At 49.1% G+C, this 24,988-nt stretch overlaps 1 protein-coding gene across 2 annotated transcripts in view; it reads right to left on the minus strand.

Moving 5' to 3' along the window:
* Window positions 1-1,094: 1,094 nt before the first annotated feature.
* GPC1 (glypican 1) overlaps window positions 1,095-24,988 on the minus strand; it is a 163,692-nt gene continuing 139,798 nt past the window's right edge. The window contains exons 3-10 of one of the 2 annotated variants that reach the window (XR_011168597.1): window positions 12,650-13,041; window positions 10,666-10,831; window positions 9,449-9,579; window positions 8,648-8,767; window positions 7,551-7,684; window positions 6,408-6,583; window positions 1,810-6,029; window positions 1,095-1,628 (exon numbers count right to left, since the gene is read on the minus strand). Coding sequence is in view for 1 of the 2 variants with exons in the window: in XM_069089430.1 (XP_068945531.1) it covers window positions 5,812-6,029; window positions 6,408-6,583; window positions 7,551-7,684; window positions 8,648-8,767; window positions 9,449-9,579; window positions 10,666-10,831; window positions 12,650-13,041 (1,337 nt within the window). In the remaining variant the exon portion in view is untranslated. Of the gene's footprint in view, window positions 6,030-6,407; window positions 6,584-7,550; window positions 7,685-8,647; window positions 8,768-9,448; window positions 9,580-10,665; window positions 10,832-12,649; window positions 13,042-24,988 lie in introns of both variants that reach the window. The other variant, XM_069089430.1, reaches the window with a different exon arrangement.

The following is a 24,988-nucleotide window of genomic DNA, read 5'->3' on the forward strand; positions in this document are numbered from 1 at the left end:
TCTCCATTTTCATGACAGTGAATAGGAGTGATTTCTCCTGACTGTACCACCCTCTCCATATAATTACATTTAAGCATCTGTTGACATAGAAACCCTACTTAGTAAGTCTTGGCATGCTTTTGTGTGCCTTATTCCGAGTGTCGCCTCAACAGAAATAAATGGCGTAACTATTGCTGACTTGTTGAGGAAGAGGAGTTTGGGGTGCCAGGCCCAGGGTCGAGTGGCTTGGCGATGGGAGGTGACCTGGTGTAATGGAAAGAAAGCCAACTGGAGAGTCAGAGGCTACGCTATGACCTCAGGCAAGTCACTCGCCTTGGTCCTCAATTTCATGGTGTCACATGTAATCTGAAGCAGATTTTTGTTGCTGTTGTTTTTTGGTGTTTTGTGAATGGTTAGGGCTACCTTTCTGACCTTGGGCTGACCACTTAACTTCCCATGACTTAAGTTTCCTTTTCTGTAAAATGGAGAAGTTAGACTAGATGGCTCCTAATGCCCCTTTCAGCTTTAAATGTATGATCTTAAGAATATAGGGCCAGGGTGATTTGGAAAATCAGTTTTGATGATGCTACAACAGTAATTGTGTTTTAAGCTTTGGTGCTTGAACTAGATGGTGACAAAACCCTAGGAAAGGTATTTATTATCATTTTATGATTTATTCTTATCTGTTATAATATAAACCCCATGTGAGTAGGGATTCTGTCTTTGTAAACCCTCTCCCCCCACTCTCCGGCCCCCCCCCCCCTTGCCCCCTCACTCCCTGGCCTCGACCCCCACTCCTTGGCCTTGACCCTCCTCCCCACTTCCCCTCCCCTGACATGTGTTTAAGAAGTGCTTGTTTGATTACTAGGTGATCGATCATGGATCTATCCAAAGTTCAGGGTCATGTCACCACTTTCTAAATGCCCCTGTATGAACCCACAGTTAAGATTTTGAGAGGCCAGATGTGCTCTGTCCATCTCTGACCCCCTCCTCCCATCTGCCTTGCAGCTGAGTCTTCCTGTATGTGCTATTTCCCCCAATTAGTAAGTGAGCTCCTAGACAGCAAGGATTCATTCATTCAGAGCATGGAGTGAGTACACAGAAATCAACATGAGTGATATTTCCAGGTTTTAACTTGAAAGCAGGAACAATCGGTCATGGCCTCAGCATAGTCACACAATTGGGAAAACACAAAACAAGGCTTTGGAAACCCTGGTAAGAGGTTGTGGCACCGGCGCCCATTTAAGTCTCCAGCCTTTTTATTTATACAAGGATTCAAAGAACACATTCTACCTTCCAATAAACAGTGCAAGATTGTTACAGGTACCTTGGTAACAGAAAGAAATTTATACCTAATTGGCCAGTCTTGCCAGTGAATGAAATAAATCTTCATTTTGCAGAGAGAGAGAGAGAAGCATTCTTTTTTAAAAGCAAAGAAGTAATCTGGAGGCTTTTAAAACATTTTTATTGAATTGTCCTTATCCCTTAGTAAGCCCACCAGAAAAAGTAGGTTTGTTTGTTATGTGACTTGTAAATGGTAAGCAACGGTGCCCTCAAAGCCTCTTCTGACTCCTCCCCACCCCTTCGTATCAAACCTGACCTATAGAAATTGGGACTTTGAGCAGTGGTCAAAATGAACTCAGTGGCACCTGACTCTCTATTTTGGGGGATGGAAGTTTAAATTTAATTAATTTTACTTTATTTTAAATTACAATGAATCACTCTCGCCACTGGTCTCCTTTTCTAAGGTACTAACAGTTAGCACTTTAACATAAGGGCAAAAGTTTTATGTTTGTTGTATGACTCTAAAGGCCTATGGCTGTGGACAACTCAACCCACCTTATCAAACAGATAAGGCATCCCAAAAGTCTTCATTCAGTTTTAAATTGTAATGATTAAGACTTTTGGGACGCACTGGTTTTTGGACAAATTTTTCTCAAATTATGTTGTGGACTGGGGAGGATAGATAATGAGTTTCTACTTCTCCTGTGTTGCCCCCTCATGGGGGACTGTCATGGGCTAGGCTGCTTGCAGGGGAAAAGGAATACAGTAAATACCTAAGCGCCTAGTGAATACTTATTAGTCCAGTGATTTTAATGGCTGAGCACAAAAAATGTGGATCTACTGACTGGATGCTGACTCTAGAGTCAGAAGACCTGGGTTGAAATCCCCCTCTCTGATGCTTACTCTCCATGTGATTTTGGGCAAGTCCTAAAATTCAGTTTCCTCATCTGTAAAATGAGATTGGGCAAGATGGCCTCCAGACTCCTTCCCATCTGTTGAGCTTCTAATAACAAAGGCCAAAATTATGGGGGTCTGTGGTTTGCTTTCTCAATGTGTACTCTAGCTTAACTGGGCAGTAATCTGATTTCTTGCTTAGGGAGGGACTGGCTTGAAGGCAGTCCATTTACTCAAACATGGAGCCCTGGCTTTTGCGTGACCAAAACCAGATCTTGCTGGGTAATGAGATTTTCTTAGTTCCTAGAACCATGGCATTTCATAGGTTCCAAAGAGAAGGCAGGGAGTCTTCTGGGGGAGGAGTGAATCTCCCAGAGGTGATGGGAAGTCTATACATGGAGACCACTGGTCTGGGCTGTTAAAGAGGCATTAGTTGGTCTGGATGACCATCAAGATCTCTCCCTGTTCTACGACTCTCTGACCTCCCCAAGTGTTTGGATGATGTGACTTTCATTTTCTAGCCAGACAGAGACATGAAATGGACATATGGGCCATGATAGGCAGCACTTTAGGGATTTCAGCTTGTTCCCTGCAAAGTAGAGTGGAGGCCATGAGGACTGTCCTGGATTGAAGATCTGTTGACTTGAGGTGTCAACAACTTGTTGACAGTTAGTATCGGGCAAGCCTTGACCTGGTGGATGTGAGTCCTGTGACCATCAGGGTCAGCCTGTGTTATGGCAGGTGACGGGTGTGATCACAAATCCCTTCCCCTCTCGGTGACTTCGTTGTCCCCCTCTTTCTAATGAGGTCCCAGTTCATCACATGTGACCCACAGGCCAGTTATAACCAGCCTGAGCCTTTTAGCAAAAATATTTTTTTTAGCTAAACATCCAATCTCTGTCATTTGCCACCTGTGTGACCTTAGTCACATAATCTCTCTGGGCCTCAGTGTACTCAACTGTCAAATGAGAGGATGGGTCTAGATGAAGTCCCTTCCAGCTCTAAATCTGTTTTCTGATCCATTGAGTTTCTGGGTGTCCTAACTACTAGCTGTCCTGTTAGCTAGCATGTTCAGACCTATAAACAATGGGCACTGAGTTGGAATTGATCATGTGACCCTCCAGGAGAATGCCTGAAGGTTCCTGTCCTGGATGGTCTAGAAGTCTTCTAGTTCTCAGAGTTTGAGTTTATAGCCATTTCCCCTCTTATCAGTTACAGTGGGTCCTATTTAGAGACCCTTGAGTAGGCCAATCAGGTTTATTTTCCCCAGAGTATTGGGAAAGATAAATGCTATCCCAAGGTAGGTGGAAGGGACCATTCTGCCTCAGGCATCTGGGTCCTATAACCACTCAGGGCAAGGTCTTTTTTTTTTTTTAAAGGAATGAAAAGGCCAAGATAACACTATACCAAGATGGCGGTGGGTAGTAAACATAGTCTTGGGAAGAATGGCTGCCTTGTGGGGCATGAATGGGAAAACACAATTGCTTGAGGGCCTAGAGCCTTGTGAATGGGGAAGGATGACACATAGCACCAATGAGAATGCAGCTTCAGGGATCCAATGGGCAGCGCTCTGTTTGTGCTTGAAGGAGAGCTCCATGAGACATCCCACCCATAAAGTCCTCCCCTCTGCAGCAATGGATGCTTAGTAACACTGTGACTTCTCAAAAATTCCTGGTCTAAAGGGGCCATGACTTGGAATGGCCATTAAACTCATCAGACTTGGTAAGGCTTAATTATTCCAGAGAGACTGCAGATCACACCCTCTTTTTGAGAGACTGGGGGAAAATGAATGGGCTGGGCCTGTGTAGGGAATGATCTGATCTCTGTCTTGACTTCTCTGTTTCTAGAACTCCCCAGGCATGGAGTGGTTACCGCCCAAGGCCACGGTTTAGAAAAATGCCAGTATTTACCACAGTGCCAGGCCCAGAATAGGCGCTTAAGAAATGCTTATTTATTGACTATTGGCTGAGGAATCATAGGCAGGACTTGAACCCACATTTTTTCTGACTCCCAGGTCAGCTCTTTTTCTCTCTCTCCATTAAGTCTTCCTTTGAAAGGAAAGTGCCTTGAAAAATAATTCCAAGGAAATGTTCTTAACAATGGAAATGGGACTTGGAGTATTGAAAAGTTTATGCACGCCTATCAAAACCCTTAAATGTAATAGCTAGCATTTTGGTTCTACCTTCCTGCCCCAACCTCCCCACTAGAAGAAACAAAAGAAAAAAAAATCCTCACAATATCAGATCAATGAGTAACATAATAAAATTCCATCATGATTTCACTGGATAGGTCTTGTGGGGCTCTGTGTCCCACCTCAGACTAGGACTTGCTGACCTGTGGATTCCAGTGATGTCCCTGGAGCCCTATGAACGACAAAGTTCTGCCAGTGGTAAATAGATATCTTTCCCTCTATGGATATTTAAACGAAAATAATAAAAGGAAAACTCAAAATCTGAGTTCCTGCCTGACGATCACGTAAGAAATTACGGAGTATGAGAAGGAACAGGACAAAGTAAAACCAAAATGATAACTCAGCGAGGATGCTTTGGTGTGGCCTGCAAGGCCAGCTGTCTTCTCAGGGCGGTTAAGAGCAGCTGACCCAGTGTGAGACCCGAGGAAGGGCTTCTGCCCCATTTGCGCCTCAGTGATCCCAGCTATGAAATGGAAGGCTGGGCCTGTTAGTACTCCCAGGAAGCCAGGCAGAAGAGCTGCTCTTTCCTGGGTTGGACAATGAAAAAAGAATAACCCCCAATACAGTCGTGGCGCCATCTTCTCTAGCTCCCCCTGGAAACATTGGATCAATATCGCAAAGAACCATGATTTGTAAATAAAGCCTTTGACAGTCAAGTTCACTGAGAAAAGGGCATTGGTGCCAGTTAAAAAAAACAAAAAGGGTCCAATTACTCAGCAGCAGCATGTTTTTGTCTGAATGTCCCATGCCATGGGAGTATAGTTATAGATTAGTGTTGGTTGAGATCTTGGGTGAATTTTGGAATCTCATGCAAAACATAAAATTCCCACCCCTGGGCACCGCAAGGGCAGGGAACCATCAGCTGCTTTAAAAACTACTTTTTTAAACTAAGGAGAGACTTATTTCCTTGAGGTCTTGAAGGCAGGATTTTGCATTGAGGCCAGGACTCGGTTCCCCACTGGGGGAGAGGCTGCTTGCAGGGGTGGATGCTGGAGGGGAGGAAGGCACGGGCACTTGTCTTTCTCAAGGGGGCAGTGGCTTTTCAAGCTCGGCCTTCTGCTCAGCTCCCCCATGACTGGCCTCCCTCTGCTGCTGGACACTGGCTAGTAATGTGTCACGCAGCATCGTTGCTGCTGCTTCGGCATCTTCCACTGCAGGTCCTTTGGGGAAAGCGTCATCTTCCCATCAACAGAGAGCCTCGTGAAGCCCCCCAGGAAAAGAATGAAATTAAAAAACAGAAAAACCCAAACAAACAAACAAACAAACGACCAGGTATGACCATGGGGCCCGGGGAGTGGCTGAAGGCTCCTGCCTGGGTCCGGCCACAGTCACTCTCAGTCACCGACCTTCCCCCTTGAGCTCACTCGCGTGCGTTCTCGCCATCTGCCAAGATGAATCAAATATTGTCCGTCCGTTTTGGCAAAGGCCGGCCTCGGCCATAGTCCCTTTCGCTGGCAGGGTGGTTATCGCCCTAGGGACCATGCTGCGGCAAGGACTAGGGTGAGGAGGAGGAGGAGGGAGGAAGGCTGGGTGCAGCCAGGGGCACCACTCCCGTCGTGCTCTGACAGGTTGGGGATGGCGTGGGTCTCCGGCTGCCTCGTGCTCTGACTTTTGCTCAGTCTTTTCCCACAGACCTCATCCAAACAGCCATCACCGCTCCCTGAGCCACTGATGTCATCGCCTGTAAAAGGGGATGGGGGAGTAAGAAAGGCAGGACCTTCATCCCTTGGAGCCCTAAGGGCCCCTTTCCCTCTGGACATCAGTGCTAGGTTGGGAGTCAGCAGGGTCAAGGTTTGAACTAACCCCACCTTAGACATTTGTGTGATGTCTGGACCCAATGACCTCTCGGGTTTCTCCCTAATTTTGGTGACGCCCCCATGGCCAACCCCCGGCTAACTCTGCCACCATTCCTGATGTTGGTCCCTCTGACAGTAACTTTGAAGGGGATCCCAGTGGCCCCTCACCTCCCTCTCCTCAGGCGGCACCATCACCTCAGGTTTGTAGACCTGGGACCCCACCTTCTCCCTTCCTCCCTCCTGAGCCCCAATGTCCCACTCACTGGTGTCCTGAAAGTCAATGTCATTGCCATCATAGGCGTTGCGTAAGCGGTTGGTCATGATCTTGAGTTGCATGATCTGCTGCCGGATGGTCATGTCAGGCTTGGTGATGTCTACCTCCACCTCAGGGTTGTTGATCTGGCTGGCAAGGCCATCACCCATCACCTCGGGGAGGTACCTGCGGGGGGAGGAGGGGGAGGACACATACACACATCATCTCTTGACGCCTGTTTTGATTTCCTTTGTCCCATTTCATTCCGTGGCCATTGTAGTGAGCTGGCACTGTGGATCAAGGGCTGGACCTCAAGTCAGGAAGACCTGAGTTCTAATCCTGCCTCAATCATTTATTACCTGAATCACTTTGGACAAGTCACTTAACTTTTTTGACCTCAGTTTCCTCATCTGTAAAGGGAGGATGATGATAATAGTGCCTACCTTACAAAATCATGTTAAATGTATGTAATGTCTTTGCAAACCTTAAAGTGTGATAAAAATGCTAACTATTATTCTAAGTGTGATACATTCCCTGGTCCCCCCAGCTACAAATGCCTTTCTTTCTAGGGCCACCCTCCATCTACTCCACATTTCTCTTATGCGGAGAGAATGACTAATTGTGTAATGGTATCTCCTCCATTAGAATGTAAACTTCTTGAGGTCAGGGATGGTTTTTCTTTTTCTTTGCACCCCTGGCTGGTTCTGTAAAGTAAATTTATCTTTCTCTCGTGCCTAGCACAATGCTTTTTGGAGTGGGCATTGAGGTAATGAAGAATGTCTGTGTTTGAACCCTGCCTTCCTGAAAGGGAAGGGAGAAAAGGGACAGATAAAATCACCAGAGGGATCCTCTGTGTGTACGCAGTGAGAGCAAAGACGGGAGGGTCTTTTGGGGCTTTCGACAGCTGGAGGGGAGATCTGAAGCCCAGAACTTCAGTTAGGTGACTTGTCCAAGGTCTCATGGCCAGGATATGGGAGATTAGAGACTGCCTCACAACAACAAAAGAAAATATTAAAAAATAAAATGAAGGGGACGACGGGCAGGAGGCAGGCCCTAGGAAGGTCAGAAAGTTGCAGTCTGTACAGCTAAGGGTTTTTGGGGTGCGAGAAGAGGGGTCTGTGAGCTAGGAAGGGGGAGAAGGCGGTCTGCTCACCGTCCTTTGGTCATCCCATTCCAGCAGCGCTCGTCAATGGTTGAGCTCATGGCCACCTTCTCAGTGCACAGGACTCCAGGGAGACTGACCCAGAAGTCTCGTACATCCCGGAGCTGGGCTTTGGCTTCTGAGACCTAAGGAAAGGCACAGAAGAGATCGCATGAGGCCCAAGGGGCAGTCTTAACAGTGAGGTGGATCAAGTACAGAGGGAGCCTGGGAGTAAAAGAGCATGAATTTCCCAACCTGGGGCTGTATCCTGCCCAAGATATATCTAGGAAGCAACACTGGCCCACAGTGGGTGCTTAATAAATGCATGATTACAAATAAGAAGGTGGAAAGGAAGTAAACATTTATTAAGCACCTGCTATATGCCAGGCACTGTACTAAGCTGCTTTAAAAATATGAACTCATTTGAACCTCCTAACCACCCTGGGAATTGGTGCCATTGTTCTCCCCATTTTAGAGATGAGGAAGCAAGGCAGAAAGTGGTTAAGTGACTTGCCCAGGGTCAGCCAAGTGCTCACTTAGCTGCAGGTGAAGAAGGCTAATGAGCTGGAATCAGGAAAACCTGGCTTCAAATTCCACCTTAGACACTTATTAGCTGAGCAGCTGGATAAGCCTCTTTACTTCTGTGGAAGTTTCCTTCATCTGTAAAACTTCACTTTCCTCATCTGTAAAATGACTGTTCTACTCAGACCCTCGCAGGACCTTCCCACCCTGGAATTCAGTTCGCTCTTTTGGAATGTTTCTAAATTTCTAACCTAGGATCATGGGCTGTAACTTCTCTCCATCTCAGTGTTTCCATCTGTAAAATGGGGATGGTAATGGCCCCACCTTCCCAGGGGAGTTGTGAGGATTAAATAAAACAATCTATCTACAAGTGCTTTTGCAAATCCCAAAAGCGTCTCTGTAAATGCTCACTCTGATTATTGGTACGTTACCATCACTGGAGGGCTGGAAGCCGGAAGCTCCGCCATCTTCCTTTGCTGGACCACCCATCATGTCCAAGGTCAGGCCCTTGATGGGGCTGCCCATGCTCAGCCCATCCCAGCTCCCTGAGGTGGTGCAGTGGTCCAGCACTCAAGGGAGGGACTTACCAGTTTCTCCAGCCCAATCCCTGAGGGCTTCTCCTCCGCAACAGGCTTCCCTCGCCTTCTCTTCTCCTCTCCGCTGGAGCCCTTGCCACTCACTCTGGGATTTCCACAGCCTTGAAAAACCTAGAGAAAGGCCCCCCCCACGCCCCCAAGGAAGTGAGGAAAAGTCCCACAGTATCTTGTTTCACAAAATGGCTTTTCCTGGTTCCCTCTACTCCTTTATTCACTCTGTCATTTCCTCCTTTTTGATGTAATCTCCCAGCTCTATTCTAGACTCTCTGGGGAGAGACAAGTGAGGGAGGGCATTCTGGACTTGGCTTTGAAGTGACCTCTGAGACTATCTTGTCCCACCTCCTTATTTAACAGATGAGGAAACCGAGGCCCTGGGAAGTGATTCCTGAAGGTTTGCTCTGCACTTCCTGCCTTACACAAGTACAGGCGTGTGCACAGGTCCAGACAGAGCTCCCAGTCTTGGCACCCATAAGCAATTCTGCTGGTACCAGACCAGTGATATTGGTGTGCATGGTGACCTCCCTCTGCCACTGCTGACCACTGAGAGTGGGAAGAGGCCACCTTGGGCGGTAGACTGACACATCCCAAGGTCATATCACCCTGCCTCTCGTGGCCCATTTTAGAGGAAGGAAATTGTGTTTTTGATTGTCCGTGGGTAGAGGCGTGACCGTGCCAAGTGCCATCTGATCCCTCAATGTGTACCCATGTGGGTGTGTGCCCGTGGGGCTGAGCCCACACTAACCTTTCCCTGACCCCTTCCCTTTTGGTCCCTCCATGGACAGGTGTCCCCACCTTGGTTGTGAGTGTGTCCTTGTTGTCCTGGAGAGCGGTGATGGCCTCTGAGATCCGAACGTGGATTGTCCCAATTGTGTTCTCCACGCTTGTCTGGCCATCGAACTTGTCAGCCACAAGCAGCATGGAGTCTGGAGGGACACACCCAGAGTCGTCAGTGGGGGAGGTTATGCTCTGCCAGGATACAGGCAGCTCTCAGGGGGGGGAAATAAGGAACCATCGAGGGCTTGGATAGGGAAAAAAGGATATCTTTATTTTCACCCACCTTTGGTTTCCTTTGTAAATCTATATATTTGAAGTATTTAAAAAACATTATTCTGAGGAGACCCTAAGCTTTACAGGATTGCTAAAGGACACAATAAAAAAGTTGGGGGGGACACCCCAGAGGCTCTCTATCTTGTGACTTGGCTCCCAGAAAGGGAGCCTACTGGGCATGGGATAAACACAGCCCTTCAGTAGGCATGGGGCCACACTGGGCTTTGGATGATTCTCCTAAAATGGTGGAATCTTCCTTTTGTGCTCTGAGCTAGCCCCAAAGAACAGGCTAGAAAGTGGGATCCTCTGAGTAAATCAGAGACTAGACCCTAGAAGGGGGTGCTAGAAGTCTCAAATGAATAGGACCAGAAAAAAGCCACACCCAGGCCAGTTAAAGCCTGCCTTGATGTCCCCTTAATCTGTACTCAACACCCATACTCTCAATATCAGATATGTATTCAGTCTTATCCTCAGGGATATTTTGTTGGGGGAAGCAGAGGTAGGAGAGGGAGTACCCATGGTCTGCACTCTGAGAGGCCTCATAGACCAGTTTCCCAAGGAAAAAAGACCAGTGGAACTTGGATGGATAATATAGTTTCTACACTATTTCTGTAGAAGCTCAGATTGGTTGGGGTGAGACATCATCCCTTATGGGGAAGGTTTTTCCAAAGAGGGTTCTAGGAACCCCTCATCCCTGTGTTCTAGGACACAGCCCAGCTTGGTCTCACTTCCTTTATGGGCATAGAAGGCAGCCTGGAATAATGGGATGGAATGAGATGGAGTTGGGGAGTGAAGGTCCAGTGGAGGGAGACTCAAGGGGCTAGGGTAGTGGGGAAGATGGAGGTGCCTATGGAATCTGGCAAGAACAGTGTGGTCTCATGCAGGGTAAGAGGTGAGATACGGGGAGAGAGCAGGGGGGAGGGCCAGGAAGAGGTGACTAGGTCTAGAAGAAGCACTCTCACCCAGCAGGTTCCTCCATTCGGTGTCCAGGTCAGCCTGGTTGGCCAGGCAGCCCTTCATCACATTTCGGCAATAGCCAGAACACGGCTGAGGGCTCTGGACACCCAGGCAGTGGGAGCAGTAAAGCAGCTTCATGATGGCCCGAGAGCACTCCTGACCCAGGGGGACCTGGAAGCAGAAGGGGCATGGTCAACATCCCCTAAGGGGCCCTAGTCACCTGGCCAGACTATGCATGGATCAAGGAGGAGAGCGTTATCCAGAATAGATGCTGGAGAGAAGACGAGGATGGAACTGGGAATTCCACAAGGGTTCTAGATCTAAGAAGGACAGAGGCCATTTTACAGATGAGGAAACTGAGTCCAGCTGGCTAGATCTGAACAGCTGGATCCAGGAGACAGAATAAGTGCAAGAGGAGTGTGTTAGTGGGAGGATGCAGGTGAGGTCCCAGGACAGGGACTTCACAGGTCTAGACAAGTTGGAGTCAGTACTTGCTCTGGGGCTCTGCTTCCCTCTCCCACTGCCTCTGGGCCTGTCAGGGCTGGGCCAGGTGCCCATGGAGACCTGGGCAGGGAGGGCCACTGCTCCAGCTCTGAGAATGGAGCTTGAGAACAACATGGGACACACTAAGGGGAAGTTTAGGGACCAAGTGCTGGAGGAAGCAAGAAGAAGGCATTGACACCCTGCGCTCCCAGGGTGGGGTCAGTGGGCAGGGACACTCCTGGACCACTGTCCTCTGAGCCACTTGGCCAGAGACATGGGGACATACACTGACCCTCGTGGACAGCCCGGTCTTCTTTAGGGGGACACAGAGGCTTCACACAGGTGAAACTATCTGCCCCTCCTTATATGTCCTAGAGGGCCAGGAGCCCACACATCTCAGGATGGACAATGTGCCTTTCCAAAGCTAGTGAAAACCAATCAAGCATTTTGTAAGCACCTGTGTTCAGGAGATTCAAAGACAAAAATGAATCAAGTCCTGTTCTCGACGAGCTTAGACTCTGTTGGGATGATACAAAGGAGGGGGAGGTGACCTCTCAGCTTCCTTCTAGCTCCAAATCTCTGGTTTGACGAATTGCCCATTGGTGTCAGCCCCCAGACTGATACCACAATACCTTGCAGGGTGACCAGCTCTCACCAGGGCTTACACTCTCCATTGGGTTTCATTCTCCTCTGCCTTCCTTTTTTTTTGCTTTTTGGAGGGCAATTGGGGTTAAGTGACTTGCCCAAGGTCACACAGCTGCTTTCTTTTTCTATGTTGGCCATGTGTACTTTTTTCTCTTTGTGATATGAATTAGATGTGTATTATTATTTTTACCCCATCTGTGATTACATTGACATAGTAAACTCCTCTTACCAAGACTGAAGGAAATGGGCCCTGAAATTTATGGTCTTGGAGTGTTGTCTGGGCTCTTAATTCCCAAACTGGCGTCTCAGAGCCATTTAATTCAGAGGCAGCACTTGAACTTGGGGCTTTCTGACTCTGAGACCACCTCTGTGACTCAGCTTCTCTATATGTAATAAAGAGGGTGTTATTTGGATTCAGTAACTTCTACCGGTAAGGTGCCTTATGAAGACACATTCTTAGGGAGTTGCTTGGCATGCTGGGAGGGTTAGGGACTGGTCCAGGGTCACACAGCCAGGATGGGTCAGAGGTCTTGCTGGCCCACCTCTCTCCACACTCCCACGCTGCTGTAATGAGAAGAACACAGGGTGATAACAGTGAATGGTGGGTAATAAAATCTTTCCTAGGTGCCTCGCTGGGGCTTGGAGAGGATCCTGGACTCCCCAACAAGGACATTCAAGGCCCATCTGCGGAGGACGCACCTAGTTCTGTGTTCTTGTTGTTGCACTGGGCCCATCACGGTTCAGGCTATGTGCCGGGCACACAGGAGGTGTTTAATAAATGCTTGCCGATTGACTGATGTGTAAACAGATGGGGAGTAGACCCTGCGAGGACGTGGGGGGGGGGGGTGGCTCGGCACTCACCTGGGACACCTTCCTGACCACGTCGATGGCCACGCCCAGGCCCTGCACAAAGGAGCGCACGGCCACGAAGGCCCGCGTGGCCCGGAGCTTGAGCTCCCGGGGCGCGTCGCCGAAGGGCTTGTAGGCTTCTGCCTGCTTGCCCATGCAGTCCAGGTACTCGTCCGGAAGCACGTACTGGGGGTGCAGCTGCTTGAAGAGCCGCTCCAGCAGGCGCGCCCAGAACTCGGCCAGCGCCTCCTCCAGGTTGATGTTGGAGCCCCGGTAATAGCGGCGGAGCTCCGAGTACAGATCCCTGAACAGCCGCGAGTTCTGCGTGTACAGGTCCCCGTGGACGCCGGGGAACGTGTCCTGGAGAGCCCGCTCGGACTTGTTCAGCAGGTCCTGGAAATGACCTTCAGGGGAAAGAGAGGGAAGAGGGGTCACGAGGGAGCAGGGGACCGGAGCCAGCTCGGGCTCAACCTGCCATAGCCGGCACGGACCCCCGAAGCCACGTCCATTTAGTGAAGTCCACACCAGACACCCCTGTCCCCAGGCCAGTTAGTAACCTCAGGTCACAACATCCGAGAGCTAGTGTAGAGGGGAGCGCAGAGGCCAACTAGACCAGTCCCCTCATTTTACAGAAGAGGAAACTGAGTCCAACGGAGGTTAAAAGAGTCAGAGACTCATGACCCTACAGCCTAGTCCCATGTGACTGAAACATGGGGTCTGGGGGAAAGGAAGAGAGCAAGAACACAACTGTAGACCCTGAGTTATCCACCCAGGCCAGGTGACACAGTCAGGCTGCTGGATACCTTGTGCCAGCCCGGCAGGGCAATGAGGCTGCCACGTGGATGCCACCAGGGACAGGCAGCTGCTCCAGACCCTGGCTGTTGGAAAGACGATGCAATCCTCCCTGGGTTCTTCAGCCCTCACTGCCCATCCCTCTGTCCTCCTTGGGCTAAGCTGTACAGAAATGATCCTTCCTTTACTGTTGGTGGGGATGCTGCTGGCACTCGGCCCCTCTGCCTCCATCCCTGGCTGACCCTGTGCTTGCAATGCTCCTCCCCCTCCTCCTCACACCTGCCTCTTAGAGTCTCTGGACTCCTTCTAGACCCTACTCAACTGCCCCCTAATGCATAAAGCTGCTCCTTATCTCTGCTTCTCCCCCTGCCCTCAATCCCCTCACCAAAGCTAGTGGTACCAACTTTGTAAGAGCCTGTGCATTCCCATGTTATGTCCCCCTAGAGAAGATAAGCTCCTTAAAGTCAAGTCTGACTTCATTTCTGTTATATCTCCAGTGCCTAGCAACTGGTGCACAGTAAGTACTTCTGTTTGTGGACTGACTGCGCACAGACTGCTGTGTGCCGGCACGTAGACTGTCCTTGGGCCAAAGGGGAGGTTCACCATGTGCAGCCAGTCTAGGGTGCAGACTCCCAGTGGGGCGGAACTGTGACCCCAGGAAGTCCTGACTCTGAAGGGTGGGTAGGAGGGCACGGGGGCACCAGCTGTGCCAGGGAAGAGAAGCCAGGAGTGTGGGAGGCAGAGGGTCCAGGATGTGCCATGTTTTGTAGCCAAAGCACACTTATGTTGACTGGGTCAGACGACAACCAGCATTAAGCGCCTACTATGTGCTATATTGTGCTTAGCCCTGGGAATAGGAAGAGAGGTAAAGGACAGTCCCTGCCTTTGAGAAGCTTACAATCTAATGGGGGAGATGACAAGCAAATAAACAAAAACAGACAAGGAACTATGACGGGGCTTGTTAGATGCTGCAGCTGGCAGGGTCACCACTGGAGCTAGACATCTGAAGGTTGCAGACTTAGAGCCTCTGAGGTCATTGCCTCCAATTTCTTCCATGTTATAGATGAGGGACTTGAGGTTCAAAGTTGCACAGGTATCAGGATTTGAACCCAGCTCCCTATTTTACTTTATTTCCCATATTGATAATATGATAATCTTTCTTTCTTTCTTTTCTCTTCCTTCCTTCCTCCCTCCTTCCTTCCTCCCTCCATCTTTCTTTCTTCTCCCTCTCTCTCTCAAACTCCAGCTTTGGTCTAGCAGTACCTGAGAGTGTCTTGGCTAGGTTTAGTAGGGCTGGGCTGCTGTGTAACAGAGGTTTCAGAGGGGTCTGTCAACCAAAGGAGATGCTTCAAGTAGCAGACACGTCAGATGCATGCCACCCAAGAGGAAGCTGACCAATCCCCTACCAGCTGAATTAGAGTCTGTTTGGCCTCCTTTCCTGCCTCAGGGTCTGTTTCCTTAAAAATGCTGACAGTGCCAAAGAAAACAAAAATATTAATTTAAAGAAATGAAAAGGGTGAGTGGGTTCCAGGGAACGTTGAAATGATTGCTCATTCTTTTTAACAAATCAATTCTCCTCCCCTCCCCCTTCCTCCTCTTTGATGCCATAGGGTCTCTTGGAGACTCTGGTAGAAGACTCCATATGCACAGAGCTCTCTTCTATGTGCAGGTGGGGGTGCTGGGGGTGGGGAATACTGCATATGTGCTCAGACTCAGCTAATATGTCCATGAGTTTGTTCAACTGCTTTTACTCCTTTCCTTTTTAAATTTATCTTTTACTTTCTCCCCCACCCCATAAGGGATATCTCGACAGGTTGGGGAGATATGAAAACGAAGAAGTAAAAACAAAAGACATTAGTAAATTTTTTTTAAAGAATGCACAGGGGTGGCTAGGTGGTGCAATGAGTAAAGCGCCGGCCCTGGAGTCGGGAGGACCCGAGTTCGGTTCTGGCCTGAGACACTTAACACCCACACAAAAATACTAGCCATGTAACCTTGGGCAAGTTACTTAACCCCAATTGCCCCCCAAAAGGCAAAAAGAATGCACAGAACATCAGGCCTGAGGTTCCCCTCTGCCTCCTTTCTCTTCCCAAATTTTCCTCCCCTCCTAGTAATGTGGGATGTGGTGGAAGGATCCTTGAAACGGAGTCTGGCAGCCCTGATCCCCCTTGATGGGGTGGAACCCTCCGTCCTCTGGGCTTTGGTAATATGGGAGATTCAGAGAAGACGATCTCTCTGGTCCTTTGAGCTCGAACCCCCACATCCAAGGCGTAGAATCAGGTGTGGATGTGCTCAGCCCAGAGTCACTGTAATGACAGCAATCACAGGAGCATTTATGTGCGCCTTGAACATTTGCAAAGTCTCTTAATGCTGTAGGATAGGATCCAGTCACTACTTCTCCAGTCCAGTCTACTTTGGCCGCCAGACTAATCAGGCACAAATGCCACACTGATCATGTTACTTCTCTCCTCAAAAAACTTCAGTAGCTCCCCAATAAATGAAAATTCCTGGCAATCAAAGCCCTCCTCAATATGGGCCTAACCTACTTTTCCAGTTCTCGTTCTCTGTCTCTCTGTCTCCCCCTCTCTCTTTTCCTTTCCCTCTCCTTCCTTTTTTTCTTCCTCCTCTCTCCATCTTTTTCTCCTCTCTCCCTCTACCCTTCTCTCTCTATATATCTTTTCTCTCCCTTTCTTCCCTCTGTCTCTCTCTACTCTCTCCTTTTTTCTCTCTTCCCCCTTTCTCCTCCTCTTTTCCTCTCCCTCTTTCTCTCCTTTTTCTTCCCCCTCCCTCTATCTTTTTCTCCTTTCTCCCTCTACCCTTCCCCCTCTCTATCCTTCTTTCTCCTCTCTATCTTTTCTATCCCTACTTTCTCCCCTCTGTCTCTCTCTACTCTCTCCTTTTTTCTCCTCTTTCTCTTTCCCTCTCTCTCCTTTTTTCTTCCCCCTTCCTATATCTTTGTCTTTTTCTCTTCTCTCCCTTCCCCCTCTCTCCTTCTCTTCCCCCTCTCTCTATATCTCTTTTCTCCCTCCTTTCTGTCTCCCCTTTCTCCCCCTCCGTCTCTCTCCCTCTTTCTCTCCCCTTTCTCTTCTCTCCCTCTCCCCTTCCCTTTCTCCTTTTATCCCCCTCTATCTCTCTTCTCTCCTTCCTTTCTGCTTCCCCCCCCTCTCTCTCTATCTCTCTCTCTCTCCCCACCCCTCACCTCCACCTCTGGCCATGTCATGCTCTTCATTTGGGATCTCTTCCTTTCCACTGTTTAAATCCTGCTCATTCTTCAAGACCAAGTCCAAGTTTTGCCTTCTCCATGGAGTCTCTTTCCCTCCTACAGCATTCATTGCTTGTATCCCTTAATGCAGATGGCCTGGCATGGGTGGCTATCTTTGTGATGCTCACAGAGCACCAGAGTAAGCAAAGGCAGAGGCCTAGGGTCCAGCCAAGGTCACAGAGACGGTAGGAGTCACTGGCTTCTTGGCCCCTGGAGTCGGGCCTTTTTCCATTATGCCACTCCGCCTCCCTCGTCCATGGGTGATGGCGCGGCTACTCTTCCCTTAAAAGCAGGACAAACCTAACCCCAAGGAGCTCATTTATTCCAGGGACAGGTCATTCTGAAAATGGGGGGGTGCTGTCTATCCAATAACCCAGACCTACAGAGGGCTGAGCTCTTTGCTTTGTTTGCACGACCCCCGAGGCTGACAGGCTTCACTTATGTCATGAAGGAGAAGCTGTTTCCCATGGCAGGCTGCCCAAGAGTAGGATTTATTATTTCTTCTTCTGTCAGCAGGAAATCTGAAATGCTGTGCCTCTGCCTAGAGGAGTCTGTCTGCTCTGAGACAAGGGCATCCTCTCTGCTCCCTGGAACATCTCTCCAAAGCAATTCTCCTTGCCCAGCCAGCCAGTGCCCTGCACCTCTGAACTCCCGATGACCAGCTCTCTTACTGTTCTCCCGGGCTCAGGCCATGAGTGGTCCACTCTCATCCAACAAGTATTCCCATTTGGGAACCATCTCTGCTCCTTTGGCAGGAGAGCTGGGGAGAGGGCAGCCTGTCACCCAGAATCAGGGTGCATGGCTACCTGGAGTACCAGCTTCTGGATTCCTTACTCGGAGAACTTCAAGGGTTCTCATCCTAGACGAGGGCTGCCGACTCTCTCTGTGCTCCATGGCCTAACAGCCAAAGACCTCTTCTGGAGGAGGCACATTGTTGGGGTCCTCAGTCTCCTACCCTCTTCTCTCTGAACTTGATAGAAACGAGAGCTCTCCCAGGAAGGAGAACAGAGATGCCCTAGCTTTTCATCTACCTCCATACACACAGAAATATATTCTGACCTTGGTTTCCTCATCTAGAAGATGAGAGGCTTAGACCAGATAAAGATCTCAACCCTTCCTGTGACAAGGACCTCCTGGCCTATGGACCCCTTTGGGGAAACTCATTTTAAAATACATAAGATAAAATATGTAAGATGACTAGGGAAACCATTTATATTGAAAAATATTGCAGAACAAAATTCACAGACACCAGTTAAGAGCTAGATGAAAGTCCTTCCAGTTCAGAGATTCAGGGGATCACAGACCTTATAGAATGTAAAAGCCTTGAGGGTAGGGACATTGTGCTAGCATAAGGTTTCCAAAGTGCTTTGCCGATGTGACATAATTTGATCCACACAACAATCCTGGAAGGCCCGTGTCATCATTATGACCATTTTACATTTGAAGAAACTCAGGCTGAGGAGAGGTCCCACATACACTCAGGGTCTCAGGAGACCCCAAGGCTTGCACTCTATCCCCTAGGCTACTTGGCCATCTTGTTCTTTGTATGGCTAGTACCTAGACAAGTTGCTGACACACAGTAGGCTCTTCATGAATGCCTGTGGATGGACTGCTTGATAGAGTTGGAAGGGACCTTTGAGACCTTCTACTCCTCCATATGTGACCCCTCTCCTAGAGAGCTCGCTATGTTGGCTCTTCTTCCAGACCCCCCAAGGTGCTATCCTCAGCCCCCTCCCCATCCCCCAGATTCTGAGATTGTTCCTTCTCAGTTTTATGGCACTAGCCCTGACCTTCCTTCCAAGCTCCAGACTCAAACCACCATGTTTAACCACCATCTTCCTTATGATTTTCTTTCTTTTTTTTTAATCAATGGCGATGCCGCTGGCCTGTCCTTGAACTTTTGACTTTTCTTACTTCTCCTTCAACTCCTCCATCCAAACAGGTCCAAGTGTGATCTATAGCCCACTTCTGAGACAATCTTAAAAAAAAGAAAAGAAAAGAAAAGAGGCAGCCTTTTCCTTCTACCCCCACTGACTGAAATGTGGCAGCAGTATGTAGTGGCTAAGACCCTCTGAATATGGGAGTCTGGAATGTCTGGTTTCAAATCCCACCTCAGACACTGAGTCGCTGTGTGACTTTGGTGACATCTCTTAACCTCTCTGCCTCAGTTTCCTCCTGTGTAAAATGGACTCAATGGCTTCTAAGGTCCTTTTCACAGGTTCTGAATCTGCTATCCTGTGAAGCACCAATCTCATGTTTTAGTCTAAAGCTACGTCTATGTGAACCTATGATCAAAGATTTTTCATTTGTGTGTGATTCTAGATCACTATTTCTGACTCAGACTTAGAACAAAAAGACAGAGATACAGAGACAACTGAATTGTCTTTGTTTCCAGTGCACAGAACAAACCTGCAGCCTGATACCATCGCTGAGATCATACACATTAAGGAGTATGTATAATCACATTTCTCATCTATTAATCTGTGTGTGTGTGTGTGTGTGTGTGTTTAGGGAAGGGGGGAGATAGAAGAGAATGAGAAAGAGGGAAAGGGAGTGAGAGGGGAAGAGGGACAGAGAATGTGCTGTTAATAGCCAGTGAGACACTCTCTGGGCATTGCCAGCAGTGGGGTGGGGAGCAGTGAGTCATTCATGTTCTCAGTCAGGCCCCCTTGTAACCAGAAGGACGTGTTTGTGAGGTGGCTTTTGTGAGTGGGAGAGAGGGAATGACACCCTGTCAGTGAGACATGCTCTGAGCATCTCCAGCAGTGGGGTGGGAAGCAGTAAGCCTTCCACATTCTCACATGGTGCCCCTTTAACCAGAGGGGTGTACTGTGAGGTGGCCAGGGAGATCATGGGTGGCCATGGTTATGGGTTAGTGTGTGACTGGGGTTAGGACATAAGGCCTATCGTTGAGATTAGGTCTAAATCCCTGGCCAGGGTTAAGAGGAAGGTTGTGGCTAAGATTAGGGCTCAGTCAGTTTGTGGACAGTGTTAGTGACCATATGTCAGTTAGATTAGGGCGTTTCCACAGTAGGAGTTATTTTAGTGGTGAGTCCTTGGCTGGTAGACAGTTTATGTCTGGGTGTGGGGTCAGTGCATGGCCAAGGTTGAGAGGTTTGCAGTAGGGTCATGGGGGTTCAATCCATGCCTGGGAAAAGGTGGGGTCAGTCTGTGACTGGCACTAGGAATCAGTGGACAGTGTTGGTAGCCTGTCCATTGTCAGAGTTAGGAGTCAGTTTACATATAAGGTTAAGGGTCAATCCATTCCAGGGCTAAGCAATCTGCTCATGGTTGTGTAACCAGGTAAATCCAACTGCTCCAGGAACCTAAGATTTTGGTTGTAACAACTGAAGTGATGACCCATCATGCCAAGGTGCTGTAAATGAGACGAGCTCTGTGACCAGAGAGCATGGGCTCCAATGCCAACTCCCCAGGGGCCCTTGGACAAGTCACAGCTTCCTCTTCCTCATCTGTAAAATGAGGGGGTTGGGCAAGGTGGTTTCTGAGGTCTCCTATAGCTTTAGATCCATGATCTGGTGGTCTCTACATCCCTTCTGGTTTCCTGACCCCTCTGGCAGGGTGTCCTCTTTAGAAAGAGTGGCCGAAGTCCAGTCAACGGCTGGAGGGAGAGGGACACGTCTCCCTCTGAGCACCTGTTCAGATCTCTCAGTGGATCCTGGCGCCAATGAAATTCCATCTCCCTGGGTTCCTTTGGGCTCAGAGTCAGGTTTCAGTCACACGATTTCTCAGACATGACTCTGAGCTGGTGGGAGGGGGGAAGCAGCTGGTGACAGCCTGGGGGACTGTGCCAAGTATCATATTTATCACAGAACACTCCCCCCACCCCACCCCTTCCTACCCTTGGAGGCATGTGGAGATGCCTACAGAGACTGGGCCAAGTACACTCTTGGTAAGTCTGGCCTTGATTCCATCCCTCTAGGAGTGACCAAAGCATTGATATCACCTCCACCTGTCCTTGACCAGCTGGCTGAGGACTGGGGACCTTTGCTCTCTAATTAACCCATCACCAAGCATTTAGTAAGAACTTATTCTGTATAAGGCCCTATGTGAGGCACGGGGGCGATGAAGAGTCAGTCCCTGCCCTTATGGGGTTTCCATTCTACCAGGAAACAGCATGGGCATTGGTAGGCATATGTAGACTACATACAAAGGAGATACAAGGTAATCTGGGAGGGAGAGGGAGAAGGGGCTGGAAAGGTTTGGTGCAGAAACTGGTGCCTGAGCCTCATGAGCTTTGGAAGGACCAAGATTTTGGGAGGCAGATTGAGGAAGGTGAGCCTTCTGGGAATTGTGGAAAGGAGACTTGGCATTTTTAGGACATTCAGGGATCGATGGGGTCCGCATTATGCTGTGGTCTGAAGCTTACTCCTCTCACAGAGGCAGGCAGGCAACAAGGCCCGGCCCAAGCCTCTAGGACAGAACTAAAAATGCCCTAAAACATGCTCCTGTCCTCCCCACCCTTAAAGAACTCGAACTGATCCTCCTATCTGGGGCACTTAGCATCTTCTGTGCCTCCTCTCCTCAGCTGCACTCTTTGAGAAAGCCTTCCCTCCACTTCCTCTCCTCTCGCTCCCTGCTCACTCACCCCTCTTCCATCTGGCTTCCAACCTCATCACTCAACTGAAACGGCTCTCTCCAAAACGACCAATTATCTGCTAATTGCTAGAGCCAATGGTATTGTCCTCAGCCCTCATCCTTCTTGACCTCTCTGCCGCGCTGGACACTGGCACTCACCGTTTATCACCGGATAAACCCTCTCTTCTCTGGATTTTCACAGCACTTTTCTCTCCTGGTTTGGTTCTCCTCTGTTCCACCAGCCTCCTTTAGACTCCTCTGCTGGCTCTTCAACCATCTCATACTCACTAACTATGGAGTCCCCCAACCTCCTGTTCTGGCCCCTCTTCTCTTTTATAACTCGGATGTTTTCTCTCTCTCTTACCTGGTTCAATAATCACTTCTGCTGATCTCCCAGATCTACACAGTGTTCCTAGTCTTTCAACCTCCAGGCACTGCTGTTTCCTTGTCCGTCCTTCCTTCCGTCCTTCCTTCCTTCCTTCCTTCCTTCCTTCCTTCCTTCCTTCCTTCCTTCCTTCCTTCCTTCCTTCCTTCCTTCCTTCCCCTTCAGAATTTCATTCTGGAAAATCTTCCTTCTTTTCTAGGTTAATTTACCCTATAAAGTTTTAGTCCATTGGATCTTAATTCCCTTCCTCTGTACCCTTTGAAATCTACCTTCCTCAAGTCTAGGGTCAGACTGTGCCCAGATTTCCTTCCCTCTCCAAACACTAGAATGGAGTGCTCTCTTCCCCCAAGGGTCCCAACCTTTCCACCACGGCAAGCATATCCTCCCTGATGGTGAGAATCAGATTCAGAAAAGAATTTTCCCTTGATGATTCCTCTTCCTTTTGAAGGAGGAAACTATCATTAAGGCAAGTCATTGAGTGGAAGATGAGGAGAAACTCTAATCTCTTGTTTGGTAATCAATCCTTCAGGGTCTTTCACTGACCTATCCTAGGTAGCCCTTGCTGGGCTTGGTCAGGATGAATCGAGGGTTTGTAGTAATAGCAGCAGCTGTTTCCCCACCCCCATTCCTGTGGTCTCTGCCATCACAGGAAAGGACAGCTGTGTGAAGCTGCCCCTTCCAGAAGCCTCCTCTCCTCTGTGATGATAAAATCACAGAATCTCAGGTTCAGAAGGCATGTCCAAGACCCCACAGTCTGAATGAACTTGACCAGGTGTCCTCTCTAAAACGTCCCTGCCGAGTGTTCACCCGGAGCCTGCTTAAAGACCTTCAGTGATGGGGAAGTGCACTACTTCTGGAGGAAGTCTCTTCTGATTTTGGACAGTGCTAATTATTAGGGACTCTTGGCCGAGTCTGTCTCTCTGAACCTCTTCATCACTGATCCTCTCTCTGCCCTTTGGGGCCAAAAGCACCAAGTTTAATCCTTCCTTTGAAGCAGTTGGTTGATCAGAGAATCAAGAATACCCAAGTCCAAATCTTGTCTTAGGCACTTATTAGGCAGGGAACTCTAATCAAGTCACCAGCTCTCCATGGAGGAGCTAATATTTGTAGGGCTTACCTCACTGCTGGTTGTGAGCATTTATTAAGCGCTGACTATATGCCGGGCACAAACTGTTTTTGTTGCTGGGGATATAAAAGACAAAAGGAAATCACTATTTCCTGCCCTCTAGGAAGCCGCTAGGGTCTCTCCTGGCTTGAGATCTTTGATTCTATGAATTCTGATCCTCTTGCTATGCTGGGAGAGCCTGAGGGAAGCATTTGGAGTAGGAGAACCTGGGTTCAAATCCCACCTCCCACACTTGTTATCTGTGTGGCCTTAAGCAAGTCAGTTAGCCTTCCTGAGTTCTGGTGTTCTCATCTGTAAAATGAGGCGAGACTGGCTGGTCTCTGACGTTCCTCCCAGCTTTAGAGCCACTTACCCTGAGGGATGACCAGGGGACAGGCTGGACATCAAGTCCAACCTCTTCAGTCATGAGCCTCCAGTGGGGACTCAGTCTAATTGACTGATAACAGGTGGATCCTTCCTTCTTTCCTTCCCCCACCTCCAAATGCTCAAATACGGCTCTCTCTCCGGGTCTGGCATCTATGGGGATTCTTTACTTTAGGAGGTCAGGCCTGCCTAAGACTGCAGAAGAGCACATCCCTCAGCTGGGAAGCAGGAGAAACTCGAGGCTTTCCTGGGGCCAGCACCGATCCAGTCGGCCCACTCGCCCCACTTGCAGCCCAGCACAGTTATCATACATCTGATAGTAACAAACTGGGAAAGCATCTCCTGTGGACAGGGAGCTTAATTTCCGCCTTCTCACCTGCACCAGGAGAGGCAGCGTAACGTAGTGGAAAGGAAACTGGCCTCAAAGATAGAAAGGGCTGAGTTCGAGTTTTACCTCTGACACATCCTGGCTGTTGGGCCCTGGGCAGTCACTTCATCCCACCAGAGGCAAGGCAGTGTCATGGTTAGAACACTGAACTTGGAATCAGGAGGTCTTGGGTTGGAATCCCACCTCCAGCATTTATTAACCAACTGACCCTCCTCAAATAAGGCACCAAGTCATTCTGGGCATGTTTCCTCGTCTGTTAAATGAGGGGGAGGAGAAGACTCGACAGCTTCTGGGGTCCCTCCCAGCTCCAGATTCACGACCCAATGGACCCCTCAGTCTCTCAGGCAATGCTCTAAAGACTAACTTCAGAAGAGGTGCTAGTCTGCACTGGCGGAAAGAGTTTTCTCACCTGGGGATTTTGAACCCTGATGAAATCACAGGTCTGGGTCAAGAAATGGCAATCACCCTCCTCTCTCCCCAAGGTATAGCTACTCAACTCTGTGTGTGTGTGTGTGTGTGTGTGTGTGTGTCCCTCTTTTATGAATGAACAAATGGATGAAGGGGAAGGAATAAGGATTTAACATAGCACCTACTGTGTGCCAAGCACTGGGTGCTAGGGTACCCTGCCCTCAAAAAGCTCACCCTCTACTTATGGGTAATGTCACATAAAAGAAAATTCAGCTATGGGATGGATGAATGCGAAGGCTCTGGAGGCCCGAAGATCTGGGCCCGAGGATGGATGATGGGGAAGCTCACCCAAGATTACATGCTTAGGAAGGCGCAGAACTAGAATTTGAACCCACATCTCCTGATCCGAAATCTAATACACCACCCAGCCTTGACAGTGGGGTGCAAGGCCACTTACAGACATATGGGGCAGTGAGTCTGGCATGGAAGTCACCATCCCAGGCACAGGGAGATGCTTTAATGCAAGGTCTCTGTTTTCTGGGCCTTAGGATTATGCCCTCTAAACATGTCTGAGGAGGCTGATGCGCAGGGCTTGGTGGGATCAGATATCAGCCCCGGCTAGCCTGCAATGTTCTTAGCTGAAGACATATTCCAGATCCTCCCTCAGTGAAATCAGGAACATCCTGTGGGGACAGAGACATCACCCCCCTTCCCTCCACAAGCAGCCAGCCTGGGGCAGGGCCGGCAGCTGACAGCAGAACCAGATTACAGGGGGGATATCTGCGGCCTTCCCACCACAGCCAATCACTGGGGAATTAATTCCAGGTTTGAACAGCCCTGTTTTTGTTCCTCTCCTGGTTGATGTGTGGCCCGAAGGAAAATAACAGGGTGATATCATATAGTTTGGGTGAAATGTCTTAGCAACAACTTCAGTATTTACCCAGAGAGAGCCCAGATGATGGGGGCCCATCCTGCCAACACTTCTCCAGCCTCCACAGGCCTGGCTGCAGGCTGACTGCGGTTTTCTTGAC

This window comes from Petaurus breviceps, unplaced genomic scaffold (assembly GCF_028583685.1).
Source record: "Petaurus breviceps papuanus isolate PSGF00001 unplaced genomic scaffold, PetGlider_PUasm1.0 186, whole genome shotgun sequence".
In the NCBI taxonomy this organism is placed as follows: domain Eukaryota; kingdom Metazoa; phylum Chordata; class Mammalia; order Diprotodontia; family Petauridae; genus Petaurus; species Petaurus breviceps.